Below are 26,842 nucleotides of genomic sequence, written 5' to 3'. Positions count from 1 at the left end.
GTTGAAGGGGATAAAGCTGCATTTCAGGACTTAACAGGCTGGACTGTGACCCATTGCAATTTAGAGGGAGTGTCAAAGAAACCAACTTTTGTATGGGATGTAAAGATCTATTTGAACCTCTGTTTTGAAGGATTTATGAACCATGGCACTATTCAGCACACATTTCCATGTTGGCCATGTTAGCTTTTCTCCCTTGACCAAAAAGAAATTCATCTGGTTATTCATCTTGGAATAATACTGGCATAGAAAGCCTTTAGTGTTTGAAATACTTCTGCAGTGTTATTACAGAGATGCTACTTTGGAATGTTTTTATAAGCCACAGTGTAAATTTAATTTTTTTTGTGCATGCACAGCCCATTTCAATGAGTCTTCATTTAAAGAGCTGGTGACAGTCCTGAAGATTCTCAATGTTACCATGAGCAAAATGCTGCTATTTAATGTAAATAAATTTGAAACACTTATCTAATGCAAGAAAATGCATGAGCAGCCTTGACTGAAAACATGGGTGTAGAAGTCAGGTATTTTAAATACACTTAATATAGGTAAGAAGACTGTTTAAGACAGAAATATTAAATCCCAGTTTTAAAATGAAAGAAATATACAACTTCCAAACTCAGACATGTGTTTGGGAAAAACAGAACCACTGATAAAAACATCACATTCTTTCAAGGGCAGCAGCAAAATCCCATGGGTTTTAAGGTGGTATAATCAAAGGACCCATTGTTTTGATTTCTGGCCACTTGTGATAACAGCCTGAACCACATTCCATAACGTATGCAAGCTGAAACATTTTAGACTGTGTCAAAATACAGTTTCATTTATATTTTCGAAATAATAGCATGATGAGCTGACTAACGTCTCAATTGTTGCAGATAAGCAACAATTGGAAGTGGCGTTGCATTGGGAGGATGGATGGCTTTTTATCAAATCAAATGTGTTTTGAATATAGCTTAAACCAATTAGGATTATATTGGGGTGTGATCGGATCGCTTAAGACAGATATCAAAGAGTATATCCATGGATGATTTGGCCACCATTTTAGACAGAAGACAAGTAGACGAGAGACAAGAGACAGACAAGACGAGGCAAGAAGACAGAAGAAGAAAGTCAGAAAGACACAGAGAGAAAGAGACAGGAAAGAGACAAAGAGAACAAGACAGAAAGAGAGAGAGAGAGAGAGAGTAAAGGAAGAGAATTAGAAAAGAGTTCTGTATTCCTATTTCATTTTCATACTTTGACTTCAGCCTTTGACTTTTAAAGTTGTGTTCAGGCTATTGTCTCAGAAGATAATTCCTGTGATTCTTTGAAGAAAATCAAATTGTCTACAAACTACCTTTTAAATCATTTTCAAGTTGTAACCAATGAACTTCAATAAAACAATTCTTATTTGCACCTGACAAGTTTTTAACTTGAATTTCTACTGAGTTTCAGCAATGTCTCACCAACAACCGGCAACCGTAAATTAAATAAAACTGGATTCAAATCCTAAGATACTTCAATGGGGATCAGGGATGTCAACTCCCTCCCAACCTTCTCTGACTAGCATGAATAATCACCAGTGTGACATCCTGTATTCCATCTTGACTCCTGAAGTTCACCTTCCATAGTGATAAATTAAATGAGTGCCATCTGGGTGTTGCTGAGCTCTCACCCAACTTCACAGTACTCAACCTCAGTGCAACTAAACTCCAATACCGTTGCTTCGTGGTACCAACAGGCAGAAGTGCGCTCCTTAATAATAATAATCTTTACTATCACAAGTAGACTTACATTAACACTGCAATGAAGTTACTGTGATAAGCAGCTAACCTCACTTTCTGCTGTACTTGTACCTAGCAGTGTATTCTGATTTTAAAACTGTGTGAAGCCTAAATATTAATGTTTAGATAAATGAATATGGACATAAATCCTTTGAGTTTTTTTTTTACTGCTTTGTTAGAACCAGAATATTGTTACAGAATTTAGTTGTTCAGTCGATCTCTGAGCCGACATGGTTCTGTACATATGAACATTTCCTATTGCCAAAGCGATGGGCTTTGACGTCAGGCAATGCCACAGAGGATGTAATGGCTTCTTTCAAAGAGTTGAAAAATTGTGTCCTCAAAATTTGAAATTGCAAACTGCAATTGCACAATGTTGTTGAAATATTCGCTCTAAGTCGTCCAGATTGCCAAATCAGCCCCCGAGCACCGCCATTATATATAATTTTTGTTAAATATGTAACTTGTCATGTACATGTTTTTCGAACGTCATCAGATGTTCTCAACCTGCTTCTAATGTCAGCTGTACAACAATTATTGAACCTAGAAGTTGTACTTTATTAGGATTCTGCTACTGGGAAAGTGTCCACTTTGCGAGCATCTTTGTCCAAATATGAAACATTGGGCTACTGTTTAAGGTTTGCACCGTTGCCATTTTAGACCATTACTGTGCATTGTAAGGGAGTTGGATAATGTCTAGCCTTTTCCTACTTCTTGCTAAGTTTAAACTTCATTAATTAGGTTGATAAACCATGAGAAGTGGGACATTATTGTCGAACTCAAGTGAAAATACTTCAATGTACAATTCTGTCATCAAGCTGCTGGTACAAAGGTTGCTATTGTTGATTGATTGGAGTGATTGCTCTGGTTATTTTAATTGAAGTAGATCTGATCAGTGGAATAATGTAATTACATTTTGCGCTGTCAGTATTACAAAGGTCAAATTGCAAGATGCTACCCACTTTGCAGATACCTGCCGCTACAATATTCTACGCACCCTGATAAATTAAATGAATAAACTCAGATGTATAAACTCACAGATGTAACATGCCTTCTAAGAAATACTAATTTTGTCCTGTAATGCCAGATTTGAGATTTATTCCAAAGTTTCTCCTATATTGATCATTCCCAGACTTGGAGACCCAAAGGTGTCTCAGTAAGTGAATGAAAACTATTTTTGCATTTTGCCTCTTTCGATCACTCTCCCTGTGGCTTGTATTTGTATTGCCTCTTTAAAATGTTTCTGGATGTGTGGAACCAGGCACATTCTAACTAATTGCTAATCAATTCTGGAGTGTTTCTTATAGGTGATCTTGAGGAGGGTTGTCATGATGATCTATATTTAACTTTTCAACAGCATTGCCAACCTTTTATCAGTAGGGAAACTGTTCAAATGGTCATTGAGGTTAATTGTTGTGGGGATTTTGTTTTAGTTTGGTAAATGTTGTTACATTTCTGGCTTCTGCCCGAGAGGCCAGATGATCACAGTTCAAAACCAAGAAGTGCATAACTTTCTCGTATTTGAGAGCTGTGCAATCTCTAGGTTGTAATGAATATCGTAATGACCTGTTGAAGTCAGGTCTTCTCATTTATCCATGCTTTGTGGTCTTGCATTTGCCTCTTCAGTTGCTTGAAAGAAGCTTCCCATTTTCAATTTCAAATTGTTTAACATTCTCTCTATTTCTAACCCTCATTTTCATTCACCCCCTTCAACAAGTTCTGTCTGGACCCAGGCATTTATTATTAGAAAGAAAGGGCACGTCTTTGCATTTGGTGACAATGGCAGGCTGCTTCTGTGCAAGCAGTGGATAGACTGAGTTGCAAGTCCCAGAAAAGTTTTGAGAATGTCCCTGAAATGAATAACAAAGTTTAATTTTTTGATGCACCATTGCTTGAAAGAGGAATATTGACCAGGTTACCAGAAAAATTGCTGGTTTCTCTTGTGTAATGCCACAAACGTTTATGTCCACCTGCAAACATATGAACATGTTTGTGTCTCTGAGCAATTCACAAATGAAGTCGTAGGTACTTGGTAGGGGAATGTTCTCCAATTGAGGAAAAACATATTTGAATGTCATGGTGTTTTATGCGATTCCTAATCTACTTTATTAATAATCTTTATTAGTGGCTTGCAGTAACACTTCAATGAAGTTCCGGCGTCCGTTCAGGTACACTGAGGGAAAATTCTGAATGTCCAAATTACCTAACAGCACGTCTTTCAGGACTTGTGGGAGGAAACCGGAACATCCGGAGGAAACCCACGCAGACACGGGGAGAACGTGCAGACTCCATACAGACAGTGACCCAAGCTGGGAATCAAACCCAGGTCCCTGGCACTGTGAAGCAACAGTGCTAACCACTGTGCTGCTGTGCCGCCCATACAGAATTGTCACGGCACAGAAGGAGGCCATTTGGCCCATCTTGTCTCCACCGGCTCACGAAAAGAGCATCTTGGCTTGGTGCTATTTCCCTGCCTGTTTCCTGTACCGCCACATATTGCTCAAGCAATCATCTAATGCCCACTTGAATGGGTCAATTGAACCTGCCTCCACCACACTTCCAGGCAGTGCTTTCCAGACCAAAACCATTTGTGTGAAAATGTTTTCTTTTCACATCACATTTGCTGTTACACATTGCCTTAAGTCTCTTGTTCTTGATCCTTTTAGGAGGGGCAACAGTTTCTCCCTATGTAATCTGTCCAACCATGACTTTGAGCATCTTGATCAAATCTCCTCTCTGCCACCTTCTCTCCAAGGAGAGCAGTCTCCACCTCTCTAATCTATCCTCATAACTGAACTTTCTCATCCCTGGAACCATTCTTGTAAACATCTGTGCGAACGCCAATGCATTTACATCCTTCCTATAGAATTTTACACTATACTCCAGCTGTAGGTCTGACTAGTGTTTGTACAAGTTCAGCATGACCTCTTTGCCCTTGTACTCGGCCCCTATTATTGAAGCCCAGAATAGTATATGCTTTATTAACTGCTCTTTCCACTTGTTCTGCCATCTTCTGTGATCTCGGCACATATACACCTTATGACATGGGTCATTGAAATGTAGAAAATAGGAACACTAGTAGGTCATTCAGCCCTTTGAGCCTTCTCCACCTTTCATTATGATCACGGCAGATCATCCAATTCTGTGACCTGTTCCCAAGAGCTATATCTAACTCCTTCTTGAAAGCATACAATGTTTTGGCCTCAACTGTTTTCTGTGGTAGCAAATTCCTCGAGCTCACCACTTTAGGTGAAGAAAGTTCTCCTCATCTCAGTCCTAAACAGTTTAGTCTGCATCCTCAGACTGTGACCCTTGGTTCTGGAGATAGTGTATATAGTATGGTGATAATGATATTCATCCAAATCATTAATATACAGTGTGAAAATCTGGGGTCCGCGCACTGATTCCTGCGGTACCCCACTAGTCACTGTCTGCCATTTGGAAAAAGACCTGTTTATTCTTACTCTTTCCTGTCGGCCAACCGGTTCTCTATTCATCTCAATACCCTGCCCCCAATCTCAAGCACTTAAATCTTTTTTTAATAAGTTTAGAGTGTCCAATTCTTTTTTTCCAATTAAGGGGCAATGTAGCGTGGCCAATCTACCTTTCCGGCACACTTTTGGGATGTGGGGGCTGAGACCCACATAGACACGGGGAGAATGTGCAAACTCCACACAAACAGGGACCCGGGCCCAGGATCGAACCCAGGTCCTCGGCGTTGTGAGGCAGCAGTTCCAACCACTCTGCTGCCCTCAAGCACTTTAATTTTACGCACTAACCTCTTACACCCAAATAAATTATACCTACTGGCTCCCCCTCAACTTTTCTAGTTACAGGATGACCCGGTGGCTTTCATAAATCCATGCTGACTCTGTTAGATCCTGCCACTGTTTTCTAAGGGCTCTGCTGTTAAATCTTTTATAATGGAATCCAGCATTTTCCCCACCACCTACTGACTGGTCTATAATTCCCTGTTTTCTCTCTACCTCCCTAAATAGTGGGGTTAGAGTCTCTAGACTCTTGGAAGATGAGAACCAATGCATCCATAATTTCTAGGCCACTTCCTTAAGTACTCTGGGATGTAGATTATCAGGCCCTGGGCTTTATCAGCCTTCACTGCACTGTGAATTCTATGATTCTAACAAACAAAGTCCAAACTCGATTCCGTCCCAGTCCTTCAGCTTTCACAAATGCGTCTGCCATCTCAAAGTAGTAGTCCCTGGAGTTGTGACCCTCCCCTCCGCCGGGTAGACCACCCAAAACCTCGCGTTGCTTTTATACAATGCCGCCTTCACCCGGCCAAAGGCCTCCCGCCTTCTTGCCAACACCACCGTGCGATCCTGGTATATACGGATAACACCGCCTCCCCACCTCGCCCCTCGATTCAGCTTTGCCCATCCCAACACCTTTTCCATCACCTGATATCTATGAAAACAGACTATCACAGCTTTTGGTTGTTCATTCGCCTTTGGTTTTGGCTGGAACGCCTGGTAAACTCTGTCGAGCTCGTAGAGTGAGGGATCCCCCTCCTCCCCCAACAACTTGGTGAACATCTCCGCTAAATACTCGGTCGGCGTCCAGCCCCCGAGGCAGTCCCATGATCCTCAGATTCTGCTTTCGAGACCTGTTCGCCGAAGCCCCCCACTTTGGTTCTCGGCCCTTTGTTACTCTCCACTATCCTCTGCAGCTCCTCACCCATCAAGGTGAACTGGTAGCTGTGCTTCAACAATATCTCCTCCAACCCCTTCAAAACCTTTCCTTGCTCCTGCACCTCCGTTGATGTCTATGCCAAAGTATCCTTTTCCAGCCCAAGTGTCTCATCCATTCAATCCATGAGTGAGCCCATCATCTCCTTTCGATGCATTGTGTTTTGGTTTAAACTCTTGATCTAGCATTTCTCTTGCCCAAAGTTGACCTCTCTGCTCAAATACAAATCCACCCACCCGCCTGTCGTCCTCATTAATATCTTTCAGGGGAAACCAAACCTGACATGCTTCTAACTGCCACAGAATTGTTACAGGCGGGGGAGGCCATTCAGATTGTCATGTCTGCACTGGCTCTGCAAATGATAATGACATAGTGCCATTCTCCTGCCCTTTCCCCATACCCTTGCACATTGGATAATTATTTGAATAGAAAGAATGCCCTCTTGAATGTTTCGATGGAAACTGCACCACATTTCCAGGTACCCCTGACCTATCTACGTGATAATTTGTATTAATTTTAATTAACAGTTAGCTCTTAAGTTCTTGGCAAGACCCTCTCTCCTGTTCTTCCTATAACATTGTTTCCAACATGAATCATAGCTTCAGGATGCTCACCTTTTCAAAAAATGCTGTACCTGGTCTATTTTGACTTTGCCGTGGAATCTGGAAGGTCTCGGTACATGGAATAATTTTCCTGTCAAAGTAATTTTATTAAAGTTGGCCCAGATGGACTGTCCCCAAATATTGGGAATGGTAGGAAATTTAAAATATATACTTGAAGCAAAATAATTGATCTGTCTACAAAATAAACTAATATTGTTTCTGAATTGGTGGTCAGGGGGTTGTTTCTGAAATGATGGTCAGGGAGCTAACTTTGGAAAATTGCTATGGGACATGTCTGCCTATAGAAGAAACTATAATATTGTTTCTGAATTGGTGGTCAGGGGGTTATTTATGAAATGGTGGGCAGGGAGCTAACTTTGGAAAATAGCTATGGGATGTGCTTCTCAAGTGTGAATGAACCATTAGTTTCAACTCCGTTTTAACTGGAGTACAGAAACTGCTCATGAACTACATTTAAAATGGAACAAGGGACGGCAAGGAAAAACATGCACTAGAAAAGCAATCAAATAACCTATGAAGCAGACATAATGTGAAGTTAACTAGCATGCGAAAACTAAATCAATTAGTTTCACCTGGAAGGAAAATTGTGAAAATTAGTGTGGACCTTTGACTGGTTGTTTAATACTAATAATCTTTATTAGTGCCACAAGTAGGTTTACATCAACACTGCAATGAATTTGTGAAAATCCCCTAGTCGCCACACTCCGGCGCCTGTTCGGGTACACGGAGGGAGAATTCAGAATGTCAAATTCACCTAACAAGCACGTCTTTCGGGACTTGTGCGAGGAAACTGGAGCACCCAGGGGAAACCCACGCAGACACTGGAAGAATGTGCAGACCCCATACAGACAGTGACCCAAGCCAGGAATCAAACACGGGATCCTGGTGCTGTGAAGCAACAGTGCTAACCACTTTGCTGAGGTGTTTTGTATGCACCTCTTGATTTTTAAAAAATTGCTACAGCTGCTGTGATCATTTCATAATATGTTGTTTTGCATCAATAAACACAGTAACCGTTTGCATCTTTTCTCAATCTCTATTCAGGGATTTGCAAGGATAAAGTTTGGTAAATTATATTGGCTGCAATGTAAGCATAAATTTGTTTTACTAAATACTAGGCCACTTCCATAACTTTCATTGAACCTCTCCCAACAATATAGAAATGTTTATTTATTTTGAGAAGTCTAGCACATGGGATGAGTTAACATTTGTCGTCTTAATCATTTACATTTTATAACCCCTAATAAATTTCTTAATGGATGATCTTATCTTTGACCAAAGAATGCTATCTATGTGATATGGAACAAGCATATCAGCTGAAAATTGTGCAGTTTTTGAATGGGTTGAGTAAAAGGTGGCTCGGCATGGTGGCACAGTGGTGCACTGCTGCCTCCCAGTTCCAGGGTCCCGGGTTCAATTCTGGCCTCTGGTTACTGTCTGTGTGGAGTTTGCACTTCTCCTTGTGTCTGCGTGGGTTTCTTCCGGGTGCTCCGGTTTCCTCCCACAGTCCAAAGATGTGCAGGTTAAGTAGATTGGCTATGCTAAATTACCCCCGAGTGCCAAAAAGGTTAGATGGGGTTACTGGGTTAAGGGGATGGGGTGGAGGCGTGGGCATAAGTGGGGTCCTCTTTCCAGCGGGCGGTGCAGACTCGGTGGGCCGAATGGCCGCCTCCTGCACTAAATTCTATCATACAATGTCGTAATATTTTCAAGCAAGATTTCCTCCCAAATCAGAAATAGGTCATAGCCTGTGTTTTCTTTTAGCTTTTTAGAATCCGTGATTAGCAGATTAAATCTGTTGTTACAAGCACATTTTAGACATTGCTAGCTAGCTTCATGGTGTGACAGCTTTTGTGATTTGGGTGTTATGTTTCCATAGCTATATCTTATACTGTGTGACATTTTTAGACTATGTAAATTGAACACTGATCATAAGGCTTTGTTCGTGGCATAAAACCTCAGTTTCTAATCTTTCATCTTCAGCATTCCATTGGGTCACAGATTGAACTTGTTGTACAACCTCCTTTCTCATTTGAACGTGACTGCTGAATACATATTTTAACTGAGCTGAGATGCTTGGTACATAGTGTCCTGTTCTAAGATTGAGATATGTAGCTGTCTCACATTTATAGCCACGAATATTGTCAGTTCTTTCACTTGGGAAAATTTGCTAATCTGGCTTCTAATGTCAATGCTGCCAGTAGACTGCGATCAGGGCATTTAGGAGTTAAAAAACTTAAACGTGGAAAATATTGGTGCAAAATAATTGTGTTTGTATTATATAATGGTGTTAAATTTTTTCCTAAAAAATGTTTAAAATATTACCTTGAATTAATTCTGATAAATGCTTGGGTGTAATTTTTGATAGTCAACTTTGAACTGAATAGCTTTTGTAAATTTCAAAAGTGCATTCAGCCTTTATTCTGTGGATTCGGTGAAAGTTAGTGCATGGTAGCAATATTGCTTTGCTTTATAATTAAAACGTTAATTTTTGGAATTTGGTTCTTTAACCTTTATTCCTTTACGGTATTAGGCATTGATGGCTGGGCCAGCATTTATCGGCCCTTTTAACTGCCCTACAGAGCAGAAAGAGGCTATTCAACCCATCAATTCTGCAACGACCCTCTGAAAGAGCACCCTAACTAAGCCCACTCCTCTGCCCTAACCCTGTAACCCACCTAACCTTTGGACGTTAAGCGCCAATTTAGCATGGCCAATCCATCTAACCTGCACATTGTTGGGCTGTGGGAGAAAACCTTCAACAACCCTGTCTTCAGGGCTTCAGAATACCTTCTATCCACCTGGAGTATTTCCCTAATCAACCTATCCGTCTCTGCCCTTTCCACCTTCTCCCTATGAGATCGTATCGAAATTAGCTCCCCCCAATCACTGCCTTCAGCGCTTCCCACACCGTTGCTGCTGAAACTTCCTCCATATCATTTATCTCCCAATAATTCTGAATAGCCTTCCCCACCCGTCCACACACCCCTCGCCTGCTAAGAGTCCTACATCCAGTCTCCATTGTGGGCGCTGACGCCCCCCTCCTTACTCACACGTAAGTCCACCTAGTGTTGGGCATGGTCTGACACAACAATTGCCAAATGCCACAGCTGGCACCCTCCCTGTCCTTGAACGCGACCGATCTAACCTCAGTTTAATGATCGTATTAAAGTCCCCCTCCCATGATCAACCGATGTGAGTCCGGGTCCAGGATCTTCCCCAACACCCACCTCATAAACCACGCGTCACCCCAGTTTGGTGCATCAATATTTACAAAGATCACCGGCATCCCCTCCAACTTTTCACTTAGCATAACATACCTACCCCTGAATTTGCCACTATGCTCCCTACCTCAAATGAAACCCGGTTATTAATCAACATTGCAACCCCCCTAGTTTTAGAATCTAGCCCTTAATGAAATACCTGTCCAACCCAGCCCTTCCTCAGCCTAGTCTGATTCACCACCCTCTGGTATGTCTCTTGTAACATTGCCACGTCCGCCTTCAGCCTCTTTAGATGCGTGAACACACCAGCCCTCTTGACTGACCCATTCAACCCTCTCACGTTCCATGTGATCAGCCTGGACTGCAGATCAACCATCACTCTTCTTAGGCCAGCCTCCGGTCCGCGTCCCGCGCCTCCTCAGGCCAGCCCTCAGGTGACCACCGTCATCGACCTCCCATTTGTTTCCAAGCACCAGTCACTCCCCTGTCAGCAGAACAGTTTCCCCCCCCCCCCACCCCCAAACAAAACAACACTCCCAACCCCCCCACTACGCTTCCGTGAGCTAGCCTGGTAGCCCCTGCCCATGGCGGCAAGCATTCTACCCACTGATCTTCTCTTCTCACTCTCTCTCTTCCCCCCCCCGGCTCGAACATACATATGCAAATTATAATCCCCAACAAACGCAAAGAAAATTCCACCCACCATCCCCCAATTAGAATAAAGTTAACTTACATGCAACACTGATCAACGGCCAAAACCTGGTACAAAACCAATACATACAAAACCCAAAAAGAAAAGAAATTTAGCAGCACAAGTACAGAATTACCCATCCCCCAAGTTCAATGTCCTCCATCTCTTGCCAGTCACCTGTATTTCACAAAGTTCATCGCTCCTCCAATGATGCGAAATAGAGTTCTTGACCTCCATAGGCGACCCACAAACGAGCTGGGTGCAGCATGCCGAACTTCACTCCCTTCCTAAAGAGGGCTGATTTACTTTGTTGAAGCTCGCCCTTCTCTTAGCCAGTTCTGCACCAAGTCCTAGTAAATGCGCAGCTCGTTATCTTCCCATTTGCAGCTCCTCATCTGCCTGGCCCACCTCGAGATCTGCTCCTTGTCCAGGAACCGGTGCAATTGAACCACCATCGCGCTCGGTGGCTCATTCATCCGCGGCTTCCTCGCAAGCGCTCTGTGCGCCCTGTCCACCTCCAAGGGCCGAGTAAACGCATCTTCTCCCATAAGCTTCTCGAGCCTATGCCCCTGCATGTGACCCTGCGTCCGATCCCTCAGTACCCTCTGGAAGGCCAACGATCCTCAGGTACAGCCTGCGCGACCTGTTCTCCAATTTTGCAGCCTTTGCTGGTGATCCCTCATCAGCCCCATCTCCGCCTCCATCGCGGTTAGCTGGTCCTCGTGCTCAGCCATCGCCTCTTCCACCTTCTTGGTGGCAGCACGGTAGCACAAATGATTAGCACTGTGGCTTCACAGTGCCAGAGTCCCAGGTTCGATTCCCTGCTGGGTCACTGTCTGTGCGGAGTCTGCACGTTCACCCCTTGTCTGCGTGGTTCTCCGGGTGCTCAGGCTTCCTCCCACAGTCCAAAGACATGCAGGTTAGGTGGATTGGCCATGATAAATTGCCCTTCGTGACCAAAAAGGTTAGGAGGGGTTATTGGGTTACGGCGATAGGGTGGAAGTGGCGGTTTAAGTGGGTCAGTGCAGACTCGATGGGCCGAATGGCCTCCTGTACTGTATGTTCTATGTGTCCCTGGGCTTCCAATTTTTGCTCCACCCGGTCAATCCCTCTGTTAATCAGGTCCAGGTACTCTTGCCTTTGCTTGGCAAAGCTATCCTGGAGGAAGTTCACCAGCTGCTCTGTTGACCACTGGGCTGGCAATCCCAGTCCCTGAGCCTCCACTATGCTTTCCTGTGCCCCTGACTTCACTCCCTTTGTCGAACAATCTATTTTTTGCAGAACTTCTGGTCCACGACTCCATAAACTGGTGGGGAATTATTCTTCTCCAATTTTACCGGTCAAATCCCCCATACGTCGGGGGGGGGGGGGGGAAAGGTCCCAAAAGTCCACCACAAGCGGGAGCTACCAAATAAGCGATCTCTCACTCCATGGCCACCACCGGAAGTTCTTGGCACGCAATTTTCTACACACTTACTGATGAAGTCAGTGACGGTGGTGGCATTCTCATTTAGGTTGGCCGCTGAGTTCTTGAATATAGTGCACTGGGAGAACGTACAGACTCCACACAGTCACCAAGGTTGGAATCAAACCCGGATCCTGGTGCTGAGACAGTAGTGCTTGCTTGCCACTGTGCTGCCCCTATTGCAGAGGCCATTTGAAGCAACCACATTGCTGTGGATCTGGAATCAAATGGAGGCCAGGTAGGATGGCAGATTTCCTTCCCTAAAGAACTTTATTGAACCAGATGGGTTTCTGCAACAATCGATAATGGTTTTATGGTCATCATTAGTCTTTTAGATTTGTATTTATACAGAGTTCAAATTTCGCCATCTTCCATGGTGAACCTGGGTCTCTGGATTACTAGTAGTTACCCCTGCTTCACCGCCTCCCCATATGGTAATATATGGTGAGACGGGAAATGAGATTAATCAAAAAGTTTATTTTGTGAAGTGACAAAGGGTTTAAATATAATTATTGAGCCGATCATTCATTTCAGATAGTTTTAGATATTGATTGGGAACATCATTAAGACAAATAAAACAGGTATTTTAATTTTTACCCTACCAGTGAGTTACATTTGGAGCCTTGCTCTGGGAGAAGTTCAAGTCCAGCAGAAAGGAGTAGGCAAAGTTTGAGGTAACTTGCAAATCTGACCTTGCTTCCATTGGAACAAAAAGGATTTTGAGGCTTGATGTGACTTTTAATTGTTTTACTTGTTCTCTTGAGTGTTAGTGCCAACTGCCCACGGTGGCAATTTTTTGAGCCATGATTAGATTTTGTCTGCTATTCTACAATTGGAGCAGCCCTTTCTTGATTTCTAATTACCAAACCTGTGAATTTTCCAGCATCGGTTACTTGAAGAGCAATAAGAGCAGGAAATTCTGACTTTCCCTCCTCCCCCTTTGCTAAAGCTAATTACTGTGACAGTCCTGGCTGCGATCAGAGTGGTGATTGAATAAGGTATTCCAGGTCTCCGAATCCATGCCATACAGGAAATTGTATCTTGGTTGTATCCTAGCAAATTATCAAGAAGATTTTAGATTTGATTATTGACTAGAAGCCTTGACTATATCATTTTAAGAAGCTTCAAATAAAGGTAAATGTTGGAGACTTGTAACTTTTCTCTTTTCACAAAAGACTATTGTTCAAACCCACTTGAATGGGATAAATATTTTTGTTCTTGGTTGTAATGATTTAGTTAATTGTTTTTGACAGTCTTTAAATTCACTCCTACTTTGCAGTGAATGCCACTTGCTGTTGCTGCACTTAACATTGCCCACAGACAATATGTTTATCAGGGAGCTGAAATGGAATGCATTTTATTGGAGTCTGGGATCTGTGTCCAGTGCAAACAATGTTATGCCTCCTCAGTTAGGCAGATGAGTGCCCAGAGTCTGCATCAGGAAATTAAAAATTATGTACATAAGGAAAGAACGATGAGATTAAGAAGGAGAGATAAAAGACGGGAAAATGTTAAATGTCTTTTAAATCTCCAAAAATTCTACATTCGAGCCATAGTTCCCTTGATGTTGATCTGTACAGCAAAAACTGTCTCTTTTACAACATTGACTTCCGCCCCATGATGCGTACCTAATATATGTAAAATCTTATATCAACATTTTATTATCTGAAAAGTCTGTTCATTTCTGATTCTACTGATGCAGGTCTCGTCTTTGAGGTGACCAGACTGTGCGCCATTATAGTTTCTAATTAATGTGTGGGTATTTGTAGCCCAGTGTTGGGATTCAAAGTTCTCTCTACCATATCCTCAGCCGCCTCTGCAGTTTTCAGATTCCAATTGTGTCCCTCAGATTATTGCGTACCCATCCTACTTTTCAGCCATGATCTAGTTGAGAGCTTGATCCTGATCCAATCATAGAATTTACAGTGCAGAAGGAGGCCATTCGGCCCATCGAATCTGCACCGGCCCTTGGAAAGAGCACCCCATTTAAATCCACACTTCCAACATATCCCAGTAACCCCACCCAACCTTTTTAGACACTAAGGGGCAATTTGGCATGGCCAATCCACCTAACCTGCACATCTTTGGACTGTGGGAGGAAACGAGAGCACCCGGAGGAAACCCACGCAGACACGGAGAAAGCGTGCAGACTCTGCACAGACAGTGACCCAGTAGAAAATCGAACCTGCAACTGTGCTAACCACTGTGCAGTTTCATATCTTTGTCAGTAGCAATTGGTGCCTTCAACCACTGACATTTCTCATCATGCACATAGTGATATTATTGTAAATGCATTATATTGATTCTCTCAGTGCATCGAGTAACTAAAGTCTTTTTCATCTTGGCAATTTTGAACAAATGTGGTGGCACATTGAAGTTCCTCATAGGATAGGGGGTGAGGGCATTTTGGAGACCATTTGCATCGACCTGGCAATGCAACATATCCACTTACAATGAGCAACACTGAAGAAATCTAATCATGTCTTTTTTTTAAAAATTGTTTATGAAATGGCCAAGACCATTGCATACTTCAGTAATCTATTCTGGAGATGAGAACTTTGAACAGAATAATTCATGGAATATTTTGCCTTTGTAGACGAGTTCTCCCATCCATAAGTAGCCTGAATAACTTGTACTGGCAGACAGTGGGCGGCAGTGTAGCACAGCGGTTAGCACTGTTGCTTCATGGCGCCTGGGTCCCCGGTTCGATTCCCACTTAGGTCACTGTCTGTGCGGAGTCTGAACGTTCTCCTCGTGTCTGCGTGGGTTTCCTCTGGGTGCTCCGGTTTCCTCCCATAAGTCCCAAAAGACTTGCTTGTTAGGTGAATTGGACATTCTGAATTCTCCATGTGTGTACCCGGACAGGCATCGGAGTATGTCGACCTGAGGATTTTCACAGTAACTTCATTGCAGTGTTAATGTAAGACTACTTGTGACACTAATAAAGATTCTTATTATTACTATCATAAAAATGTCATCTTCCCTCAGTCTATGCAAGCCCCGTTCCTCTGCTTTTCATGGAAGCTAAGAGCCATAAAACTGTACCATTTTAGCAATCTTTCTGGATTTTATTGTAATTAAAATAATTGCCATCATGAGTGGCATGATTACACAGTGGTTAGCACTGCAGCCTCCGTGCCAAGGGCCCAGGTTCAACACCGGCCCCGGGTCACTGCTCGTGTGGAGTTCACGCATTCTCCCAGTGCCTGTGTGGGTCTTATCCCCACAACCTAAAAATGTGCAGAGTAGGTGGATTGGCCATGCTAATTTTGCCCCTTAACGGAAAAAAAATTGGGCACTTTGAATTACAAAGAGAGACAAAGGAATATCCATTGAGAATGTTCTGCCAAGTCCAGTGAATCTTGAACGGTGGAATGGGGAAATAGGTCAGCACATTGGTTAGTACTGCTGCCTCACAGTGCCAAGAGCCCGGGTTCAATTCCAGCCTTGGGTCTCTGGCTGTGTGGAGTTTGTATATTCGCCCTGTGTCTGTTAAAATTTCCTCCTGTTGCTCTGGTTCCCTCCCACAATGCAAAGATATGTAGGTTAGGTGCATTGGCTGTGCTAAATTGCCCTTTAGTGTCCCAGTGCCTGTGTGGGTCTTATCCCCACAACCTAAAAATGTGCAGAGTAGGTGGATTGGCCATGCTAATTTTGCCCCTTAACGGAAAAAAAATTGGGCACTTTGAATTACAAAGAGAGACAAAGGAATATCCATTGAGAATGTTCTGCCAAGTCCAGTGAATCTTGAACGGTGGAATGGGGAAATAGGTCAGCACATTGGTTAGTACTGCTGCCTCACAGTGCCAAGAGCCCGGGTTCAATTCCAGCCTTGGGTCTCTGGCTGTGTGGAGTTTGTATATTCGCCCTGTGTCTGTTAAAATTTCCTCCTGTTGCTCTGGTTCCCTCCCACAATGCAAAGATATGTAGGTTAGGTGCATTGGCTGTGCTAAATTGCCCTTTAGTGTGCCAGGGATCTGCAGGTCAGGTTAGGTTATTGGGTTATGGGTATAGGGCAGGGTGGACAGGGGGTGCTCTTTTCAGGGGGCTGCTGCAGGCTTGATGGGCCGAATGGCCTTCTGCACTATAAGGATTCTATGATCTCCTCTGCATTCTTTGAATGGAAGCATTTAAGAACCCACTTTTACCCGACATTCGTAAATATTCTGCCTCTGATTGGAATCGTGTGGGATTTTCATGGAAAATGTTTGAAAGAAATGTAATTTTATGTTGGCTGACACCCAATGCCCTTTTGTTTTTTTTGTAATTATTGCTCATGCATTAATTTTAAATGCTGAATGCAAAATTTCAACTTGTCGTATAGTTGTGTTTGAAATAAAGATTTATGTACTATCACTTTTTTCACAGAAAATAATTGGAGTGTTCAAACCAAAAACAGAGGAGCCCTATGGGCAATTAAATCCAAAATGGACCAAATTTTTCCACAAGATCTGCTGTCCTTGCTGTTTTGGCCGTGGTTGTCTCATCCCTAATCAAGGTTATTTGTCAGAAGCTGGTGCTTACCTTGTAGATGAAAAACTGGGTCTAGGAGTTGTACCAAAAACAAAGGTATGTTTCTGTAGTTTTATGGAAATAACTGAATAAATTACAGAATTGCATCCTCCAGAGGCTGCTTGATTCTTGAGAACAACTTGTGCTTTTCAACGTGTACTTTCAAAAGCCTTATGCCAAGAGAGGTGCTCTCTGCACTGCCAGGCCGTCTCGGACTCAGTTTTAATGAGTTCGCACCATATTGTGGTAGTCTGTATGAAGTAGCCCCTCTGTAACCCCGTCTACATTTTCACTTAATAAGCCCCCTCAAAACCTATATTTTCAAACAGCTTTGATTAATCTTTTCCGTCTTTAGTTCCAAGTTTATTTTAATGTTAGACACTAAGTTCATTATTGCCAGCAGATGGCTCTCGTATTGAGCCATATAAGTGTAAATGTTTTGTTAAACCATTGTCAGGTGCAAATAAGTGTTGTAATGTTGTATAGCAACATGCACGATCCTGCTCTTCAAGGAAGTGAATTCAGACTTGTTCACCTCTGATTCAATCTCAAATAAACTCCAGTAATAAATTCTTTTTGTGCATATTGATTTCTCTTTTAAACATAGGTAGTTTGGCTTGCAAGTGAAACGTTCAACTATAGTGCAATAGATCGTGCAAAATCCAGGGGAAAGAAATATGCTCTTGAAAAAGTGCCAAAGGTCGGTCGCAGGTTCCATCGGATTGGGCTGCCACCAAAGGTATTAATCTTAAATCTTTTATAGGTAATGGTGGACAGCGGTTTTATGGTCATTTTAGTATCTTTCAGTTTGTAGTGTTTGCTTGATTATAGAAATATAATTTATTTAGATATAGTATTTTGCATTTGGGTGATGTTTTCAATGTGTGGAATTTTTTTCCCCAACATTATGGGCATCGCTATTTAGTTTTGTGTTGACAGTTCCTGTGCATTTTATTATTAGATGCATGTAACTGCCAATATAATCTCTGGGCTCTATTTGCTCTGTGCTCTTGTCAGGGGCTTTTCACAGTAACTTAATTGAAGCCTACTTGTGACAATAAGTGATTATTCTTATCATATGGCAATACAAAATTGAGGGAGCAGCATACTTTTGGCCTAGATTTGTGAAATGTGATTGTTATCTTTTTTTTAAAGTTTTGGAATCTCGTGACCAATTTCAGCAGGTTCATGTGACATCAGAATGTTCCATGTGCAAGCAGTGTGACTGCTTTTAAAATGCAGCTGTACAAAAATAATGTAATTTCAGTCACATGGGTCTCCTAAACCGACAAGAGCACAGAGCAAATAGAGCCCAGAGATCATAAATAGACTGCATTCATCTATTTTTTAAAGTGCTTTTATTCGGGAAATTTTCAATTTTACAACGTACAGAAAAGACAATCAACTTTAACAACTTTTGTAACAATGCCCCCGAATCCCCTTCCCCTCAAAAGCACAACCCAACTCTTCCTCCCATTTTCAGTTTACTTCCTCCAGCGAAGCCTTTCCCTTCCATCAACTGCCCATTTATCCTCCTTTTTCCCCTATCTCATCCAAAGACACTACCTTGTCCACCAGAGAAGGGGGCAGCAGCCGTGGAAACATAGGGTGTTCCTTCAGAACAAAGTTTTATACCCGCAGATACCGAAATCCCCCCCCCCCCCGCCCGAAGCTTCTCCCTCCAGCCCAGCAAACTGACGTTTCACGAAAAAATCCCTAAGCGTCTCTACTCCCTCCCTCTCACAGATTCTAAACGATGAATCCATTCCCATTGGAATAAATCAATGGTTCCTACAGATTGGTGCCATTAATGGCATGGATTCCAGTTTAAAATGCTATCCAAATTGGTTCCATATTCTCAGGGAAGCTGATACGTATCACTGGGCTCAAAGAGAACGGAAGAGGAGCAGTCACAAATGCCCTCAAACATGAACCGATACAAGAAACCTCCTACATCCGCTCCCAAACGGACCCTGGGTCCACTGCCCAACGCTGCACTTTCTCAACATTCGCCGCCTAGTAGTAATTAATTAAATTAGGTAATGCCACCTCCTCGGGGACCATCTCTCTCTGTAGGAATGCCTGCTGAACCCGGGAGTTCTTGCACACGCACCCAGACAAAAAGCAACATACGCAGAAAAATTGGAAGGCTCTGAAGTACAAACAAAAACTTTGGAAGGACGTCAGGACCCTTACCGCCAATGATAATGGGAAGGCATCACATCTTTTTTTAATTCGCCTTTGCCCCCTCTATCTGTCTGGCCAGGTTCAACAAGGCCCAATCACGAGCCACCCATATCTCCAGGTACCTAAAACTAGTCCTGACCAGTCAAAACAGAGGGTTCACCAGAAAAACCTCACTCTTGCCCACATTCAATCTATATCCTGAAAAGGAACCAAACTTTCTTAGCGCCTCCATTATCTTTTCCACATTAGAGAATGGGTCTGTAATATACAACAGTAAATTGTTCGTGTAAAGGGACACCAGATGTTCCCTACAACCCGTCTCCATACCCTTCCAGTCAGTCGGCGACCTGAGTGCAATAGCCAATGGCTTAGTTGCCAAAGCAAAAAGTAATTGGGAAAGTGGATATCCCTGCCTTGTGCTCCTATACAACCAAAAGTACCCCGAACTTAATGCATTAATGTGAACGCTCGCAGTGGGAGCCCTGTACAATAATCTAATCCATGAAATTAACCTAGGCCCATATCTAAACCGCCCAGTACCTCAAAAAGGAACCAGTCAAAACCTTTCTCTACATCAATTTTCTCCAGCTCAGCCCCTTTTTCAAATCCCGTTTGGTCATCGGAAATTACCAATGGCAGACAGCCTTTAAAAGGAGTTGGCAAGAGCTTTGTCTGCCTTCAACAGAGAAATGGACCGATATGACCCATACTCCACGGGATCTTTTATCGTTCTTCAAGATTAAAGAAATAATGGCTTGCGCCAATGTGGACGGCATTACCCCTCACTCGGACAGTGAATCGTTGAACATGTCCAACAGATGTGGCCCCAGCTCCATCGCAGATGTTATATAAAATTCCACCGGGAATTCATCCGGGCCCGGTGCCTTCCCAGGCTGAATAGAACAGATACGCTTCATAGTTTTCTGCAGCCCGAGCAGCGCTTCTAGCTCCTGCAATCTCTTCCCCTCCATCACCGGAAAGCCCAACCCATTGAAGAACTGTGCCATAGTTAAATCTTACTCGGGAGACTCAGACTTGTACAACCCCCAGTAAAATGTCTCCCGAACCCAAATTTATTATTCAACATAATACGACCCACTCCCTCGCCCCTCAACATTTCCAACCATATCCAACAATGCTTTAAGACATCAAAAAGCCCATAATACAGGATTACAGACGTAACATAAACATGAAAAATAACACAGCCCCACCATTCAGGTGAAGCCAACTACTGCATTCAAATTTCCCACAGTCCATGCTTCTGAACAAAGTTATTCACGTTCTCCGGCGTATCAAAATAATGGTCCTGGTCTCCATGTGACCCGCAGATGAGCGGGCTACACAACTCCAAACTGCATGCCGTCATGTCCTGATTGAACACTACTCGGCTTTTTGCCAGTTGTGCCCCAATATCCTGGTAAATTCTGATGGTGTTGCCCTCCCATTTCATTCTTGTGTTTCCTTCGCCCAACTCAGGATCCTTTCCTTGTCCAAGTACCTATGGTGACTGACTATGATCGACTGTTGTGGCTCCCAGATTTGGTCTTCTGTCACATGGCCAGTGGGCCCAATCTACTTCGGCAGTGTTTACGAAAACCTCCTTCCCACCAGTTTCCTGAACATCTTTCCGACAAGCATTTGCTTGTTCTGTGCCCTCGAGCAGTCCGACGATTCTCACATTTTGGCATCTGGAGCGATTCTCTGGATTGTCGACCTTGGCCTTCAACGCTTTCTGCTCCTCTACCAACACCACCACCTCTGCTTCCAAGCAGGCGATCCGGTCATCATGATCCAAGACCGTTTCCTCCACCTTCTGGGTCATCGAGCCCTGTGCTTCCGACCGTTGTTCCATGCTGTCCGAATTGGCTCCATCACCTTTGCCAGATCATCTGTGACCGCCTGCCTCTGCTTACAAAGCTCCTCTGCTATATATTCCACCAGCCTCAATTGTCTACTGAGGCAATGGAAACATAGAGACTGCCGCCATTTTCTCCCCTTCTGCAACACATGGTACTTTAGAGTCAGTAGAGGAGCCCTTACTCAGCTTATTTCTTGTGCTGTAGCCTGCAGACATCCCACACAGGAGGAGGACCCTAAACTTTTCAAATACCCCACTTTTTCACCTGAATAGCACTCATTAAATGGAGGAAAAGGGTCAAAAACCAATTCATGAAGCAGGCTCCACCTTATGGCGACCTCTCACTTGATGGCCACCATCAGAAGTCCGACTACATAAATCTATTAAATTTGACTTAATAAATGACTATGCCTTGAAAAATATGGATGAAAAATTAATTCAATTGATCTGAAACATTATTGGTGTGGTCAGCCAGATTTGATTTCAGTAGGTATATATATTTAATATGGTTTTAAATGCTTGGAACAGTTACTGCTGCTGATTATGAATAAACCTCTTAATTTATGGCTGAACCACAGCAGGAATCTGATGCTGAATGAACCTTTGTTATCTGTGTGACAGCAGCAAAATAGACTGCCTGCTATAGCTGTTTTCTATTGAGAGTTCAGACTGGTCTTTCTGGGAAGCGTAAACACTAAATAATCCTTGTAGACTTCAGCCTGTATCCTATTTCTGTAGGTTGGTTCCTTTCAACTGTTTGTAGAAAGTTACAAGGAAGCAGACTATTGGCTTCGAAAATTTGAAACGGACCCATTGCCAGAAAACACTCGCAAGCAGTTTCAATCTCAGTTTGAGAGATTGGTGATCTTGGATTACGTCATTAGGAATACAGGTAAATATCGATTCTCCATTTTAAAATTAGATTGTAAACTTCATAGAAATCTGGTAACTTAAAAATGTTTTTGCTGTTGATTATAGTTTTGGATGCACTTTAAAGAGGCAGAAAATTAGAATTAAAAACTGTCTCTCCCTCTCCTAATTAGGCATATTAATTTAGTAATTATTGAAAATGAATCAAGTACACTAAGCCTGCTTGACCTATCTAGTGACCTGGAAATGGCACCAATCAATCTAGCAACATTAATCTGGGGAGCCACCACAGGCGACCCTAGTCAGTCTCCACAGGTACTTTGGAAAACAAAGATGTGATTTTTGTATTTGTATTGTTACACATGAGAAAATATAGTTTTAGGTGAGTTTAATTTAATGTTTCTGTGCCTGGAAAGATGAAACCTATAGTTAGATTCATGCTGGACAAAAGTGTTTGTACATGTGCGACTGGTTCAATTCAACTGTGATTCTATTGTGTTTCGAAAGGGCAATGGCATGAAGAGTAAATAAACTAGAGTGGTTGCTCAGCAACTGGGACCTTGAAAGGTAGGGCAGCTTTTAAGTTTTAGTTTAGCTAGATTTGATTGCAGTTGGAGATGTGTGTCGAGAGGGAAGACAGCTTACAAAGCACTGTTACAAGCAGTTCATTTAGAAGGCTAAAGAGGGAACATCTCTCTCTCCGATTTGCTAGAAGAAATATCATAATATGGAGTGGTTAAGAAAATATGCCAGAAATCCTCCAGCTAGTTAAGGAAACCAGAGAAATGAACAGAAGTTTCAAAAGAATTCTGGAGTTAACGGAACAGAGGAAACTAAGAACCAGAACCGATTACTGTTTGTTAAAGTCAGTTGAAAATGCTTTGGATCGGAAGAGACCAGTAAGATAGCTGCAATAATACTAATGTTTGGGAGACATTTAAAATAATTGTGGAAATCAGTGGCTGGACGTCGGGAGTCTGTGAAAGCCTCGACAAAGAAATCTGAAGGTAGAGGTATGAAACCTTGATGGAAGCAGCGGACGGAAAGCATAATTTGAAAGTGTGACGTTTGAAAGTGGAATTTGAAATCACTCGTGTGGAAGACAGAGTTTAGTGAGACAAGGTGGGTCGCATTATAAGAATCATCTGGGAGTATTTTGAGGAGAAATCCACAGATGTTCACTTGGGTTCAGGGAAGTTTTACGACTGCAGAAAAGACAAATTCATTTTGGGAGCGAGAATTTCAGAAATTAGGCTTTGATGGTTTTGTAAACAAAATCTTCATTAAAACAAAAAATTGAAAACACTATTTAACTTACAGACTTCACAGTTCTTTTTTTTTTAAACAGACAATTTTATTGAGGTATTTTGGCATTTTAAAACCCCCCCCCCCCCCCCCCCCCCCCCCCCGCTGACGATTAGTTCCCCGCAAAGAAGTCGATGAATGGTTGCCACCTCCGGGCGAACCCCGATAGTGATCCTCGTAAGACAAACTGATTTTTTCCAAGCCGAGAAAGCTTGCCATGTCCGGCAGCCATACTTCGGTCCTTGGGGTCTTCCGACACCACAAAAATCACCACCTCTGGACTCATCGCCACCCTTGTTTTCAGTACCCGGGATATGACGTCCGCAAATCCCTGCCAGTATTCCCTGAGTTTTGGACACGCCCAGAACATGTGGACATGGTTCGCCGGTCCTCCCCCACATCTAGCACACTTGTCCTCCAGCCCAAAGAATTTGCTCATCCGGGCCACCGTCATGTGGGCCCGGTGAACCACCTTGAACTGAATCAGGCCGAGCCTGGAACATGTTGCGGTTGCATTTACCCTCCTCAGAGCGTCTGCCCATACGCCTCCCTCCAATTCCCCACAAAGCTCCTCCTCCCACTTGAGTTTCAGTTCCTCGGTCCCTGTGTCCTCCGCTCCCATAAGCTCCTTATAAATATCCGAGACTCTCCCCTCTCCTACCTCACCCCTGGAAACTACCCTGTCCTGGATCCACCTTGGTGTAAGGTGTGGGAAGGACGGGACCTGTCTGTGTACGAAATCCCGCACCTGAAAGTACCGAAAGTCATTCCCCCTCGCCAGCTCGAACTTCTCCTCCAGCGCCCTCATGTTCGCAAAGCTCCCTTCCAGGAACAAGTCGCCCATCCTTCCCACCCCCACCCTACGCCACACTCTAAACCCGCCATCCATCTTCCCCGGGACAAATCGGTGGTTGTCACATATTGGGGACCAGACCGATGCTCCCAGTTCCCCCGCATGCGTCCTCCATTGGCCCCAAATCCGCAAAGCCGCCACCACTGGGCTGGTGGAGTACCTGGCCGGCGGGAGCGTCAGGGGAGCCGTGACCAGGGCTGCCAAGCTGGTGCCCCTGCACGAAGCAGCCTCCACCACCAACCCCGTACCCACCATCCATTTCCTTATCATGGCTATGTTAGCCACCCAGTAGTAGTTGCTGAGGTTTGGCAACGCCAACCCCACCTCGCTACGGTTCCGTTCCAGCATCCCCCTCTTTACCCGCAGGGACTTCCCCGCCCAAACAAATCCCAGGATGATTTTATTGATTCTTTTAAAAGACCGCGGAATGAAAATAGGGAGACACAGAAAAATAAACAGGAATCTCGGGAGGATCGTCATCTTCACCGTCTGTACTCTCCCCGCTAGTGACAGCGGTAGTGCATCCCACCTCCGAAACTCGCTCATCATTTGCTCCACAGCCTGGACAAGTTCAACTTGTGCATCTTGCCCCAGTCGCGCGCCACTTGTATCCCTAGATACCTAAAACTTTCCCCAACCAGCCTAAATGGTATCTCCCTCAGCCTAGTCTCCTGACCCCTCGCCTGCACCACAAACATCTCGCTTTTTGCCATGTTCAACTTGTAGCCCGAAAACTGGCCAAATTCCCCAGGGATGTTCAAAATCCCGTCCATCCCTGCCGCTAGATCTGACACATACAAAAGCAGGTCATCTGCGTAGAGCGAGACCTTGTGTTCTATTCCCCCCCCCCCCCCCCCCCCCCCCCCCCCCCCCGACCATTCCCTTCTATCCCCTTGCAGCTCTCAGAGCAATTGCCAGCGGTTCTATGGCCAACGCAAACAGCAGTGGAGAGAGGGGGCATCCCTGTCTTGTCCCGCGGTATAGTCTAAAATACTCAGATGTCGTCCTGTTCGTCCTTACACTAGCCTCCGGGGCCTGATATAGCAGTTTAACCCAGTCCACAAAACCGTCTCCAAACCCAAACCGTCCCAGCACCTCCCATAAATAGTCCCACTCCACCCGGTCAAAAGCCTTTTCGGCATCCATTGCCACCACTACCTCCACCTCTCTGCCCTCCGGGGGCATCATAATCACATTGAGTAGCCTTCTTAGATTGGTTACCAGCTGCCTGCCCTTAACAAACCCCGTTTGGTCCTCCACAATCACGTCCGGTACGCAGTCTTCGATTCTGGACGCCAGGATCTTGGCTGGCAGTTTAGCGTCCACATTAATCAGAGAGATTGGCCTATAGGACCCACAAACCTCCGCATCCTTATCCCGTTTTTAATATCAGAGAGATGATGGCTTGAGACATCGTCGGGGGTAGCACCCCATTGTCCCTCGCCTCGTTAAACACCCTAACCAGCACCGGCCCCAGTATACCTGCAAACGTTTTGTAGAACTCCACTGGATACCCATCCGGCCCCGGGGCTTTACCCGACTGCATGGCTTTCAGGCCCCCCCATTACTACTTCAGCTCTAATCGGGGCCCCCAGCCCCTCTACCACCCCCCTGCCCACCTTTGGGAAGGTCAGCCCATCTAAGAAGCGCCTCATCCCCTCCGACCCCGTGGGGGGTTCCAAGGTATACAGCTTACTGTAAAAGTCCCTGAATACCCTGTTCAATCCTGCCGGGTCTCCCACCCGGTTCCCTGCCCCGTCCACTACCGTCCCTATCTCCCTGGCCGCCTCCCTGTTCCTAAGTTGTTGTGCAAGCATTCTGCTGGCTTTCTCCCCATAATCCTACACCACGCCCCTGGCCTTTGAGTTGCTCTACGGCCTTCCCAGCGGATAGCGCTCCCAGCTCCGCCTGCAGTCTCCGTCGTTCCCCAAGTAGCTCTGCCCTCGTGGAATCCGCGTATTCCCTATCCGTCCGTGTCATCTCCTGCACCAGTCTGTCCATCTCTGCCCTATCCGTTCTGTCCCTATGTGCTTGGATTGAGATCAGTTCCCCCCTCACCACCGCCTTCAGTGCCTCCCAGAGCACTGCTGCTGAGACTTCCCCTGTATCGTTGACCTGCAGGTAGTCGCGCATGCATTTCCCCACTCTCCCACACACCCTCGCCTCTGCTAACAATCCCACCTCTAACCTCCATTGTGGGCGCTGGTAACTTTCTTTGCAGACCAGCAGGTCGACCCAATGTGGAGCATGGTCCGAAATAGTGATCGCCAAATATTCTGTATCCCTCACCCCCTCCAAAAAGTACCTACTCCTAATAAAAAAGTCTTGTGAGCATGTGAATAGAACGAGAACTCCTTCCCCATCGGCCGGCTGATTCTCCAGGGGTCTTACCCCCCACCCCCCTGCCCGTTCTGGAGCACGGCCAGTCCAGGTTGGGGTCGAGGACTGTATTAAAGTCCCCACCCATAATCAACTTGTGCGAATCCAAGTCGGGGATTTTCCCCAGCAGCCTTTTGATGAAATCTACATCATCCCAGTTTGGAGTGTAGACATTCACTAGGACCACCTTCACCCCCTCAAGCTTACCCCGGACCATGAGAAATCTACCACCCCCATCCGCAACTGTGCTGTCCGCCTCAAATTTAACCTGTTTGTTAATCATGATCGCTACCCCTCTGGTCTTATCGTCAAGCCCCGAATGGAAGACCTGGCTAACCCAGCCCTTCCGTAATCTAATCTGGTCCGCCACTTTCAAATGCGTCTCCTGCAGCAACATTACATCCGCCT

The 26,842-nt window shown here is 44.4% G+C and overlaps 1 protein-coding gene across 1 annotated transcript in view; it reads left to right on the top strand.

Moving 5' to 3' along the window:
• LOC119963016 (phosphatidylinositol 4-kinase type 2-beta-like) overlaps positions 1-26,842 on the top strand; it is a 69,416-nt gene that overhangs the window by 3,087 nt on the left and 39,487 nt on the right. Inside the window, exons 2-4 of the mRNA XM_038791472.1 lie at positions 16,839-17,039; positions 17,590-17,721; positions 21,766-21,919. Coding sequence (XP_038647400.1) covers positions 16,839-17,039; positions 17,590-17,721; positions 21,766-21,919 — 487 coding nt within the window. The remainder of the gene's footprint in view (positions 1-16,838; positions 17,040-17,589; positions 17,722-21,765; positions 21,920-26,842) is intronic.

Source organism: Scyliorhinus canicula, chromosome 3 (assembly GCF_902713615.1).
Source record: "Scyliorhinus canicula chromosome 3, sScyCan1.1, whole genome shotgun sequence".
NCBI classification, from domain to species: Eukaryota; Metazoa; Chordata; class Chondrichthyes; order Carcharhiniformes; family Scyliorhinidae; genus Scyliorhinus; species Scyliorhinus canicula.
Note: the sequence above shows the minus strand (reverse complement) of the source record. Positions and strands in the feature narration are given on the sequence as shown.